Source organism: Achroia grisella, unplaced genomic scaffold (assembly GCF_030625045.1).
Source record: "Achroia grisella isolate CSIRO2021 unplaced genomic scaffold, CSIRO_AGI_Agris_v1 utg109, whole genome shotgun sequence".
Taxonomy (NCBI): domain Eukaryota; kingdom Metazoa; phylum Arthropoda; class Insecta; order Lepidoptera; family Pyralidae; genus Achroia; species Achroia grisella.
The window spans coordinates 8,845,506-8,859,140 of record NW_026712573.1 but is presented as its reverse complement, the minus strand read 5'-3'; the positions used below and the strand labels follow the sequence as shown (position 1 = coordinate 8,859,140).

At 33.1% G+C, this 13,635-nt stretch overlaps 3 protein-coding genes across 3 annotated transcripts; 1 reads left to right on the top strand and 2 right to left on the bottom strand.

Annotated features, from left to right (window-relative positions):
• Window positions 1-3,408: 3,408 nt before the first annotated feature.
• Window positions 3,409-4,386, bottom strand: LOC131844084 (uncharacterized). Its single transcript, XM_059192863.1, has one exon. The coding sequence runs from the start codon at window positions 4,384-4,386 to the stop codon at window positions 3,409-3,411; it is 978 nt and encodes a 325-aa protein (XP_059048846.1).
• Window positions 4,387-6,034: 1,648 nt separating this feature from the next.
• On the top strand, window positions 6,035-9,375 carry LOC131844162 (adenosine deaminase 2-like). Its single transcript, XM_059192966.1, has one exon. It carries the CDS (start codon window positions 6,177-6,179, stop codon window positions 7,695-7,697), a length of 1,521 nt encoding a protein of 506 aa, XP_059048949.1. The 5' UTR covers window positions 6,035-6,176; the 3' UTR covers window positions 7,698-9,375.
• A 1,267-nt stretch (window positions 9,376-10,642) lies between these two features.
• On the bottom strand, window positions 10,643-12,605 carry LOC131844171 (adenosine deaminase AGSA-like). Its single transcript, XM_059192978.1, has one exon. The coding sequence runs from the start codon at window positions 12,294-12,296 to the stop codon at window positions 10,785-10,787; it is 1,512 nt and encodes a 503-aa protein (XP_059048961.1). The 5' UTR covers window positions 12,297-12,605; the 3' UTR covers window positions 10,643-10,784.
• Between the last annotated feature and the right edge of the window lie 1,030 nt (window positions 12,606-13,635).

Below are 13,635 nucleotides of genomic sequence, written 5' to 3'. Positions count from 1 at the left end.
CAAGTCCACGTCATGAAATTCGTTATTGTATACACGAGGAATTCTAGCGAGGGGTGAGTTAGTTGCATAGTTTGAGGCACGGCGAGGTACTGCCAAAAGCGGGGCGTGCCGTGTGCGGCGCGACGGTGTACGGTAAGACACGGCAGCTACCAGCTCCTCGCAGTCAAAACGACCACGTACGATATCGTGAAGTAGACACATATCCAACACTTTACGTCTATCTTCTAGTGTGAGAAGACCATGCCGATGGCAGTCCTCATTATAAGAGGTAGAGGACACACGAAGCTGATAATTGAGATGATTTACAAATATCCTCTGTATTCGCTCTATGCGGTTTTTATACACTGAATATTGCGGTGACCATACCTGGCTTGCGTATTCCAAAATGCTACGCACATAGGCATAATACACGGTTTTAATAGCCTGTACGTCAGTAAAATCTTTACAAGCACGAATTATAAATCCTAAATTTTTATATGCTTTGTCTACTATATTATCAATATGACTATTAAGTAACATTTTGTGATCAAAAAATACTCCCAAATCACGAACTACATCAGATCTGACAATTGCTATGTTATTAATATTATATGTATATACAATAGGATTCGTTTTACGCGTGTAAGTAATACATTGACATTTTTTTACATTTACTGTTATTTGATTATCTAAATAATATTTAAATAGTTTATTTAGGTCCGATTGCAGTCGAAGGCAGTCCGATTCAGAATTGATCCTGTAAAATATTTTTTTGTCATCGGCATACATAAGATAATCAGCATATTCCACACTGTTTACTATGTCGTAAATATATGCGTTATATAATAACGGCCCTAAGTGTGAACCTTGTGGGACACCAGTTGGTATCTCCACAAAATCGGATCTATATCCTCCAACCACGACAGCCTGTGAACGATTTGATAGATAAGATTGTATCCACCTCAGCAAATCACCACGTATTCCTAATTCAAATAGTTTTCTCAACAAAATCACATGATCCACACGATCAAAGGCTTTCTCAAAATCAGTATATACAACGTCTACTTGTCCCCCACCATCCATATTTGTCAATATGAAATCAGAGAAACAAGTCAGATTTGTTACTGTTGAACGATTTTTGAGAAAACCATGCTGGTGTTTAGAGATGCCCTTTTCAATAACCGAGTATAGTCTATCGTATACCGTTTTTTCAAAAACTTTTGCAATTGTGTTTAGTAGAGATATACCTCTATAGTTTTCGACGTTTGTTCTAGAACCTTTTTTATGAATAGGTACAATATGAGCCTTTTTCCAGACTGAAGGAAATATGCCTTCATGTAATGATTTGTTAAAAATGTACGCAAGAGGGATCGCTAGCGATTTAGCACATGAATACCAAAATATGGGTGGTATGCCGTCACTGCCCGGGCCTTTGGTTGTGTCGAGCGCTTTTAAATACCTTTCTACAGTTGATGCTGAAATATGCAACTTAAATATAGCGTCAGCATTGTCATTTGTTTTCAATTCATTAGGTTGTATAACTGATGTGATTGGTTTCCCAAACACACTTTTAAAAAACTCGTTAAAGGCTTTACAAATTTGGCTGCCATCTGTACACTTCAGATCTCCGTATGATAAAATTTTAGGGTAATTAGATCCATTACGCATGCTTTTTATATATGACCAAAAAGCGTTTGGTTTAGTTTTTATTGTTTTTTGAATATTATTAGTGTAAGTGTTGTAACAACATTTTTGAACGGATTTTTGTCTTTTACGTAGTAAAGTAAACTCGTCATAGTAACGTCTATTCCCACTCTTTTTCCATTTGGCATGTACTTTCTTCTTTTCTTGGATTATCTTTATGAGTGCTAGACTGTACCAAATAGGATATAAGTTGCTGATACGGGTTTTAGTTAATGGTATATACTTTTCAATGGCTTCGCAAATTACTTGGTACATAGCTATGGTTAAATCCTCTACACTTTCGATTAATAACACCCTATTCCAGTCAAATTTATATAGATATTCATTTAATGCCTCATAATCACCTCTTCTAAAGTTACGATTTGGTGGTGAGATCTCATTTAGTTGCGATACTTTAATGTCATATATATCTATAGTAAAAGTGGGATGAGCTTGATCTAACTTTACCAGTGGGCTATAACATGGATCGATGTTAAGAGGTAAATTAGAAAATGCCAAGTCTAACGTATTACCTGCGTAATTTTGTAGGCTATTATATTGTGATAAACCCATAAGACTAAGTTCTTCTACTAAATATACTCCGGCATTTTGTAAACTGGTACTACCATATTTTCTGTGTACCGGTCCTTCTTTAGACCAAGAGATACAAGGTAAATTAAAATCCCCGACCAATAAATAATTTTGTTGAGAATAGTAAAGACCGTACATGGTTTTTAGTTCTTGTATAATATAATTAATATCGAGTGACAACGTATTAGTATTAATGTATACAGCGCTAATACATAAATCGACGCAAGTATGACCGGGTGTAGCGCCTAGCGCGTTTGCCGGTATCGTCACAGTCAACATCTCGATAGGGGTCGGCGCCCGGACCTCCGCACGCCTAGCTCGTAATTCCCGTTTGGTCAAAATCATCACTCCACCGCCTAGTGATTTGTGACTACTAATCACATCCCGATCTTGTCGGAAAACGTCGTACCTGGCATCGCATAGTTCGCGGTCAAAAATCCCGTTATGTAACCACGTCTCCGTGATAACAATTACGTCGTACTCGTTAGATAAAATATTTTGTCTAAATTCTGAACATTTTGTTCTTAAACCGCGAGTATTCTGATAGAAAATACGTATGCAATTAAAATTGGACACTGTAAGGTATTGTGTATTTTATCATAATTATAATTATAAGGTCTTTAACTCATTAGGTCTTTAACTCAGTCAATATATTGTGTGCCCGGGGCACACAATATACTAACAAGAATGTCCGACATATAGTTATGTACAACGAATTAATTTTAATATTGACTACTATAATGGGCATATAAAAAATTGGGTGACAAGAAGCGTTAAGAAAATAATGCATTAACACGGTATTAACTTTACGGTAGATAAAAGTTCGTGACGTGACGTTTAAATTGTTATTACCTAATGTAACAATAGCACAATTAGATATGTATAGACGCAAAAACATATATATTATTATTTGTATTAAATTATATAAAATAACATAGATTATTAGTGTTTTATAATTTAACTGTGATAGATCCATTTTTGTACGCGATAGCATAACCCAAAGTATCTGCAAGTACCGACATTGAAATTTATTAATATGAACTAGAGAATAAGAACAACTAGAAGTGACTTGTTTAGGCTGATGTACAACTTCAACACCCATAATAATTAAGGGATATGATATATGGATATGACATCTAACAAGAATTCTATGAACTAGGCTATCTTCCTTTTCATGTCTTCCTCGTCTAAAATCTGAATCAAAGGACTGGTATCGTTTTTTCTGATATAAACTTTTCCGTGTTTTGTCCAAACATATTGAAATTCCTTTATTTTTGCTGTTTCTTTGCACTTTTTTAACAGTAGTTTGTTCTGAGGCGTCAGGTTATCATTGACGTAAACAGGTTTCACTTCTCCACTCACGCCTAAGTCTTTTGTAGTCAAACGCAATTTGCGTGCACCTGAGATAATATTGTCTTTTAATAAGCGCGATGACAATCGTGCAATTAAGATTCTAGGCCTTCCATGTTGTTTGTTTTTCGGGGTAATTCTATTGACAAAAATAATATTGGCAGGTATTATATCCACATTTGCTAGTTTTGCTAAGTTAATTACTATGTTAGTTGGGTGTTCATTGGCTGTTTCTGGGATACCCACAATTTCAAGGTTTAAAAGTCTTTCACGTTGATCATTAGAGTTTATCAGCTGTTTCAATTGTCTATTTTCATTTTGTATAGCAATCAATTTTGATTCCAATGTGACAATGTTTTTAATATCATCCGAAAATAAATTTACTTTCTTGTTAAGATCTTCACATTGAGCACTGTGAAATTCGATAGAATTCCTTATTAAGTCCATTTCCGTGTTCAATTTAATGTGTTCGTCGTTCAGAGTTTGAGTAATTTTTTTAATTTCTTGGTGATCGTTCCGAATTTTTCCAATCTCCGTCTTAAATTCTTGGGATGCTTCCTTTAGTTCTGAGATATCCTCTCTTACTGTGTTTATGTTAGTACTAATCTTAGATATCTCATTAGTGACCTCATCTTTCCATGCGGCTAATTTGGAGGTAATATTTGCAGTAAACTTGTTAAATAGGTCAGTAAACTCATCGTCGTGTTTACGCTTCCGTAACACAAAACTAGAATCGTTTAGGTTTGGATCAGAACCATATCGTCCAGACGGCGAACGCAACATTTTAAGTCTCTTCCGGCAAGCTAATGCTCTTTGGTAATTAACTCTGTGTTTGTACACCGATGACAAAGACGAATCGTAGCGAAATTCGTACGGGTGTGACAGGGATGAATCTATCGCGGTGTTGCAGCAGGAACTATGACACCTCAATTGATATTGAACACTGATGCATTTCACTTAAGGTCGCGATTTAAAACAGAAGATCAGGACTAATATTAATTTTATATTTGCACTTTTTAATTTCTGCGCTAACCAATAACATACCCGTTTACTACGGGCTCTCTTGACTGACTCTGACATTATGATAAATTCCAGGTGAATTTGCCACGATGACTAACCGAATTGATCTCATCGAGCTCATCTTACCCACGCTAGCATCCACCGCCACGCTATAGCCTACTCCACCACTCTAGCGTGAACTGTTAGCGCAGGCGGGAACACCATTTCATTATTAGCCATTAACAAAAAACTATCCAAAATATCAGTTAGAAATTTATTGAACATTGCCACATTTTTTACGTAAGGTACGCGTTACGTAAAAATGTGTTTAGTTTTTGTAGTACTCTTGAAACATTTTATTAAACAACCTTGATCTATCATTTTCTTTTTCGCTTTTCCAATACAACATTTTAGTGCCTTATTGTCCGTATACTGTGCACCTGTATATACGGTGAAAATGGATGGAATAAATAGTTGTTTACAACTTTTGTGTTCAACACACAATATTTATATTATTAATGAGATACCTATTAATAAAATAAGAGGAGGAGAGTACTCTATTTGGCATTAGATTATTCGTATTAAGACCCGGTTAACACTCGCCTGAGCTAACGGTTTACGCTGGTTCCCAGAGGACGACAGTATTACCGTGAAGTCAGGTCAATTAGTCTAACAGCTTGGCGAATTCGCCGGGTATTAACCATGATGAATTCCAGTGCGAATGCGTGGAGGTTTACCTGACATGATACATAGCTGTCAACTAGCTAACTAACTTCCGCCCTATAAAAGTATGTTTCCTGAAAGTGCTTTCCGGTGGATTGTTTTGAAATAACAATACCGCCTCAGCTTTTATACATAGAAGATCAAAGGATGATGATAAGATTAGGTCACTTAGTCGTTATTGGCCATTATAATTTCCAAGATCAAACGCATGGAGGTCGACCACATAGGATAGTAATATAGTTCATATTCCCAACACTAGTAATTGAATACATGTTTTAACTATTTTTTAAATAAAAGTTATTATTTCCTATATTATTATTTTTTCCACACAAAACATATTACCTACAACTCTCCATCAAATGGAGTAATGACCTCAAATGTGTGTCAGGATATCAATGGATGTAGGTGACTAAGTTATCTCCCAAAAGGGAGGTCTATGACCCATGTAAATAGTTTTTATATTCTCATATAAGGTTTACGAAATTATATCAAATGTCTAAAAAATATATGCAGACTATAAATAAAATTGCGGTCACAATAGTGACGTAGCAAGTAACGTGTGTTTTTGCTATATGCTCTTGTTTATACGGCATAAGGCATATGTTTAATAATTCCAGACACTAGTGTGAAAATGGTGATAATAATTTCTAAGAATAGCTCTCATGTTATTGTACGCATCAATTCAGTGGCATTTTGTCCATTACGGATCCTCCTGGTGTTTGGTCGGCATTCTGACGTTGTCGTTTCGCTTGATCCTATAAATATCAAAGAATTACGCATACACGACTCAGTACTTGGTAGAGGCACGCGAGATCGAAGTGTTAGTTGACTTGTGAGTGTCCGTCCACAAAATGTATGTTTTCGTTATTCAAACAACTCTGTGTTTATTATTTATGAGACAATACGAATCGAGAATTATCAATGTAAACAGCTATATAATGAACCGAAGTAATATACTTGCTGAAGAATATGAATCATCTCTAGGCGGAAGATTAGTTTTAAATGAAGATGAAGAAGCAGTGAATAAGATATTAATGCATTGGAAGGAAGAAGAGTGCGAAGAGTCGTTCAAACATCCACAGTATTTTAATTTTTCTAAACATTATTTTACTTATAAAAACGAAATCTATAAATCTAAAGTGTATCAAATTATTAAACGGATGCCAAAAGGAGCTGCTTTACATTTACACAGTTCGCTAATGTTACATGTGGATAAGTTGATTGAACTGACTTACGAGGACCACTTATACGCCTGTTACACGGATGACCACTTAGATTTACAATTCTCTAACACTGTTCCCGAACGACCTTGCTCGCTTGAGTGGAGTCTCCTTAGTGATCTTAGAAATGCATCGAATGACGTCAGCGCATTTGACTCGAAACTGAAGAATTTCTTCACGTTATACACAGAAAATGGAGATATTATTAACTCGGATATAAACTTTACATGGAAACGATTCGATAAAGTAATTCGCGCCATAAAATCTATAATCCGCTATAGGCCTGCACGAGAGAAATTTTTCTACAAAGCTTTAAAATCATTTTATGACGACAATGTCATGTATATTGAAATAAGAACAGGATTAAGCTCTTTGTATGAACTGGATGGAACAAAACATCAGGGACTGTACCTCGCGAAGTTATATCAACAAATTACAAAGAAATTCATGGAGGATTATCCGGATTTTGTTGGAGTTAAGATAATTCTGTCAAACATACGTACGGGTACTTTAAATCAAATTCAAACTGCTTTAGAACTCGCTGATAAACTAAAAGCCGAGATGCCCGAGTTCTTCGCTGGTTTTGATCTAGTTGGGCAAGAGGATCTAGGAAAACCATTGTTTGAATTCTTTCCAGTTCTGTATGAAGCAAAGGAAAAAATGAATTTCTACTTCCACGGTGGAGAGACTGACTGGTTTGGTACATCAACAGATGAAAATCTGATTGATGCTGTTCTATTAGGAACAAAAAGAATAGGTCACGCATTCGCGTTAATTAAACATCCCACTTTATTAAAATCAATAAAAGATAATGATATTGCTTTAGAAGTAAATGTAATATCTAATGTAGTGTTATCCTTAATTCAGGATGTAAGAAATCACCCCTTGGCTTCATATTTGGCATTTGGTTTGCCAGTGGTTTTATCCAGCGATGATCCCGGTGCCTGGGACGCTGATCCACTGTCTCATGACTTTTATATAGCGTTTTCGGGAGTTGCTAGTAGGCACGCTGATTTACGTATGCTTAAGCAGTTGGCTATCAACTCAATAAAGTACAGTGCATTAGATGAGAAAGGCAAAACTAAACTGTTCGAAATTTTTAACAGAAGATGGAAAACATTTCTGAAAGAAATAATCGCTACGACTTATTAAATAGAATAGTTTTATGAATAAAAATCCTACCTAGGTAAATGTATGTTAGTAACTTACAATCTCCGTCATATTCAGTATTATACTAATATATCGATTCCTTATGTTTGTGAAATATTCAATATTTTGACAAAATTTAGGTCACTTGTACTCACTTTAAAGTGATTGATTAAAAAAAAAGTAAACATACCTTTAAATAATACACGAAAGGATTTACAACGAAGAATAGTTGATACCTATGTAATAAATTGTGACGAGATTTTAGTGAAACGGTTGATAATTTTCTAATATTTATAAGTAATATCCTATATAATTGTAAATTAATCTGTACTTACAATAGCATATACGATCCTCATTAACTCTAGCATCATAGTAGGTGTTAATAATAGTGGTAATTATCCAGAAAAAAGTCACTTACAACAAAAGTAAAGCCTTTGTTCTATAATTGGAGTTTGACAACATCTTAGTTTTAGTTATCTAAGTGTGGTAAAGAAAATTATAGAACCCCAGAATATTTAATAACTTTATGTGAACTTATTACTAACTGCTAAAAGTTCCTAAGAAGGCAAAGAAATAAACTAAACTTGAATTACAATTTTTTTAATATATTTTTTGTTGACAATTTTTTTCTGGCTAATTTTATAACTTTTAGGTACTAGCAACATAGCCAACTAACGAATCCACCGCTATATATAGATCTCAGCCAACCTGCACTACTTTGTAGGTAGTTTTTTCAATTCAATTAAAATTTTATTTATTGCACGAATATCGGTACATATACATTCAATGAAAATTAGGGTTAGACAGCTTTTCATAGATATTTTATTTTTTTTCATTAAATATTATCTGCAGTCAAGACACTTAGATAATCGGTCAAAAATATAATGACGATGTAATAATAAAATAGTAACTATCAATTCATTTATAACATTATTTTGTATACTTTTGCAGTGATACTATTGCAAATTCCAATAGAATATATACATGTACTCTGTAAAGCTTTACTGTGAAGGTACAGAATTGTTTTGCTGCTAGTGTAGGAGACTGTGCGATAGATGGCGCAACGCGGTCTCATATTTCATCACTTCGTCATAGGTTGATGATCTCCAAAGAGTATTTAGGTATTATAAAACCGGTGTACAATCTGACGCAGTTCATTTTGTCCATCCATTTTTTCTATCCCACCTAATGTGATTTAAATATTTGATAACCTTTAAAAGTCAAAAAAGGTTGTTTTTATTGCAATTTTATAGCAGTGCGTCACCACAAATTATGTGCTTACATTGCCGGATTATTATAAATTGTTCACAAATTATAGTCAAGTGTTATTATAATAATTGCTATAATTATTCAGCTCATTATTCACGCCAAATAATTTGAATTGTAAAAAATATGAACATTTAACGCCATTTAAGGTGAAGCTAAATTTTTGGCTATACACTTCAAGTGAAGAGCCAAAGCAGGAAATAGGATATACCTACCAAGCTACTTTAAAAACATGTCAAAACATATCAGTCTGTAGAATCTGCTTATTGATAAGACCGCAGTTTCCTGCAGATTAGTCTAGACATTGCATACAGATGGTCTGATGGATACTAATGTTTTAGTAACAGAGCGTAGATAAAATTAACACATTTACTTCTACACCTAAAGTATAAAATCATATTGTTGTAAAGAAGACTACTGATAGTATATTTGAAGAAAAACTTTTCGATTGGTGTCTAAAGTATGTTTTAAGTACTCGTATGTAATAAAGTTTCAAAATATTGCTTTCATTTTAATAATCCATATAGCACATTGTAACTCCTAATACTCGTCCTTTGTTTATAAATAAAATACTGCGAATCCTCATGGGCCAGTCCAACTTTATCCGTTGAGATATTTAGTCGTGAAAATATTAAAAACTGACAGACAAGCAGACATTCTTTCGCATTTTTAATATTAATATGGATTTAGTAAATATAGTTAATGTGATTATAGTATTAGCCAGTACTACGTCAAAAATGTCTGTTACCAATTTTGTTGCCAAATTCATTTAATGCCTTATTTCGAACGAAATATTTTCAGACGTTTTATAATATGTTGTAAGTACCTATGTTATTATTATATATTATTGAAAATATAGCCCACAATTGATCATACTACAAAGATATGTAGAGAAAATGTGTAGTTGTTACCTACTTAATTTGAACTGAAAACGTCATAGCTACTATATAAATACTTTTTTTGGACAATTAACAGAGCGTCATCTAATCCTACGGTAAGCAGAGCTTGTGTTATGGGTACTAGACAACTGACATAAATACTTAGACTTTTTTAATGCATACTTACATAATATACTTAATACATATCTCTGTTTCCCTTGCATACTAACATATATTTCTTAATTTAATAAAAAATGAAACGTGCAATAGCATTATCAGACTTATCGTTATCGTACTCTGTTATTATTATTAGGTAATATATAGATTAATATTATAATCAATTAACTTTGATTGAATTTTAGTATTTAGATACTATTTTCGTTAATGACTTAGGTATCTACTTTCATTAAAGAACGATTTTATTATTTTCTTCATTAGTTATATCTATCTAATAGTCAGTTTTTACAATTATGGAATGCAATCACTATTATGAAATCTAAAATGTATTTATATGATTCAAGTAATTATTTATTCAAGTAAGTATTTTCTGCTATGTTTTATGTAGGTACCTAGATACCTACATAAAACATAGCAGAAAATTAATATCTTTAAAGTAAGTACAATTAATACTTTGTTCTTGTTTAGAAATAAGGACTATTTTCCCACTTCAATGGTATTTATGTATGTAAATGTTTCTTTTTAAAATGATATAATGGTTTTTTCTAAAAAAAATATAGTTAAAATCAAGACAATAAATATCAACTAAAAAGACGCCAAACTAAATATGGAAGAGAACTTTGAGAATCGGGAGAAATCAGTCAGGTAGTCTACAGTGTTTTACTCCGAGTTAAAATTTAAGTAACGAGTATGTATTGTAGATGTAGGTAAAACAATAATACAATCATTGTGTTTGCTTATTTTTTATAACTTATACACAGTAATATTTTCAGTAATTCCCTTTGAGGATGGAGTCAATAAATCTAATCCAACGTATTTCAAACTCATGTATAATTTTGTCTTTATCCTTTAGTGTACTATAATATAAAGAGTTCAAAGCCAGTTTCTTTAAAAGTTTCAAGTCAGCATGGCGATTTGCAACACCAACAAAGGTAACGTAGAAATCATGAGATAATGGATCAGCTTCCCAAGCTCCGGGATCGTCACATGATAATACCACTGGCAGATTTTGAGCTAGGTAAGAAGATAATGGATGATTCCGCACATCTTTCACTAATCCGAGAACAGCATTTGATATAACATTCACCTCTATAGCTATATCTCTCTTTTTAATTTCTTCAATCAAAACAGGGTGCTTAGCCAATGCAAAACCATGACCAATACGTTGTGTACCTAATACAATTGCATCGAATATATTTTCATCAGGACTCATTCCATTCCAATTCGTTTCACCGGCATGGAAAAAGAATTTCAAATATTTTCCAGCTTCAACAAGTTGCGGTAAAAAATATTTTATAGGAGCGCCTAAATCTTCTTGGCCAACTAAATCAAATCCAGCTAAAAATCCAGGTATTTTATTATCAATATTTTTTGCTATTTCTATATAACTTTTAACAGTTGAGTAATCGACCAGGCGTAGTGGTGAGTATATTAGCTTAACACCATAAAAGTCTGGATAGTCAATAACAAATTTATCTGAAACATCCTTATACGATTGTGCAGTCGCTAGAGAATCAAAAACATTTCCCTCTAAATCGTACAATTGTGGTAAAGTACTACGAATTTCTAAGTACATAATATTATCGTCTCTTAATGCTTTAAGAGCATCGTAAAAGTATTTCTCCCAAACAGGTTTGTAACTGATTATTCCACTAAATCTTACAAAATAGTCTTGGAATATACTCCAGACAATATTAATATCAGTGTATACTTCTTCTGGATTATCAATTACAATAGTAAAATATTTTTTTAGCTCAGCATCGAACTTTTCTACGTTACCAGAGGAAAATCTCGCGTCTCTCAGCAACTGCCATCGAGTTCCACATGTATCTTTTGGAATGTCTTTTGAGAACAAGAATCGCACGTCATCCTCCTCGAAACAAACATACAATTTTTCGGAGTAAGTCAATCCTAAAACATAATCCGGACTTAAAATGGCTATATCGTGAGCATGCAGTATCGCACCTTTTGGCATACGCTTAATTATTTTAAATAGGTTTGTTTCTTTTATTGTCTCTTTATATTCGAAAAAGTGTTTCGAGACGTTAAACTGTCCTGGTTCTAGTAATCCTGTATCTAATTCCCGATGTTTCAGTTCTATAATTATTTCATTCACTTTTTCTTCACTGTCACTGAGAACTATATCACTTCCTAGCATCATGTCAATTTCTTTTTTAAATAAAGTATCCCTCTCATTGATAACATTTTCGTATCGATCGGAAACAGTTGACAACACCAATTGTGCATCTCCAAATAATAAATACACAATCACAAGCCACATAGCCACTACCTGCAATTTCGAGAGCTAAAGACTTACTATCTTATAAAAGATAATATTTGGAACAAGGTTGTGGCCAATATATAAAAAAACAGGTTTTATCGATATTGCTTTTGTATCTATTTGTACGCTTGAGTGACTATTACGTAAAAATATTTAGTCTGTAATCTCACCTATGCCTATAAAAGTTACGGTGACATGATTTGTTTTTTATCTGTAATAGAATATTATTTATCTTCTATTATCTAGTTGTTTACCGCGACTTCACCAGCATGAAATTTGGCAAGCAATATTTTACCATTCAGTGGTACCTGCTTATATGAACTGAAAAAATAGTTCAATATTGTTTACGGTATTTGCATACTCGTTTAGTAGGTATACATATTCCGGATAAATTACTCGAAATTATGTGATGACATGTGATTTTGAATTAAGCTGAGAAATAGACAGATCAAAGTAGCGACTTTGTATATTATTATTAATAATAATAATAACAGAGTGCTAGAGAGATATTTAAAAATTGTATCAAACCTAAATATTTTTACGTAATTGAAATGGCACACAACTGACGGACCATGGTATCTAAGTGGTAACCGTAACCAATATATACATGAACATAACTAAGTAGCTACTTAATTGCTATTTGGCGTTTTGTACTTTGTCATCATTGCCTTGCCTTTATCCCATTATTTGGGGTCGGCGCAGTATGTCATTCTTTTCCACTGCTCTCTATCGGTCGTCATATCTACATAATTCATTCATCTTTCACACAATCTATCCATCTTTTCTTAGTCCCCTAAATCCACATTCATGTAACACTTTCCATAAGACATGGTCCTCATTCCTCCGCATAACGTTTGGTACTTTGTATTCACACAAAATTGTTAAAAATGTAATTCTGACCAATATTTATTTAAAAGAGCAACACACAAGTTTCTTGTTCGTTCTTAATGTGATGAGTCTGCGTTCCGAATGAATGGTAGAATAAAATAATATGAATATTCAAAAGTACTTGAATTAAGTTTATTTTAATAAAGATTATTTCTATTTCTATATCTTTGATCTCGGTAAAATTTTTATGTTATCTGAAAATTTATCTATATAAATATATTAAATGGATGCAAAAATTACTCCGTATTTTAAATAGATTCCTATCTAAATATAAATGGAGGACATTGCCAATAATCCTAATCACCTAACATCTATTTCTAGTTTTTTCATAGGCGACATATTTCGTTTTTTGCCTTGCGTCCTATTGATCGAAATCGCTGTATATTAAACTTAGTGCATATTCTTTTTTAAATAAATTTATTTTATTATTTAACTGTACTTTTTATTATGT

What these genes read in the sequence shown, in the direction of transcription:
- LOC131844084 (XM_059192863.1), bottom strand. Translation starts at nt 4,386, where the DNA reads ATGTTGCGTTCGCCGTCTGGACGATATGGTTCTGATCCAAACCTAAAC.
- LOC131844162 (XM_059192966.1), top strand. Translation starts at nt 6,177, where the DNA reads ATGTATGTTTTCGTTATTCAAACAACTCTGTGTTTATTATTTATGAGA.
- LOC131844171 (XM_059192978.1), bottom strand. Translation starts at nt 12,296, where the DNA reads ATGTGGCTTGTGATTGTGTATTTATTATTTGGAGATGCACAATTGGTG.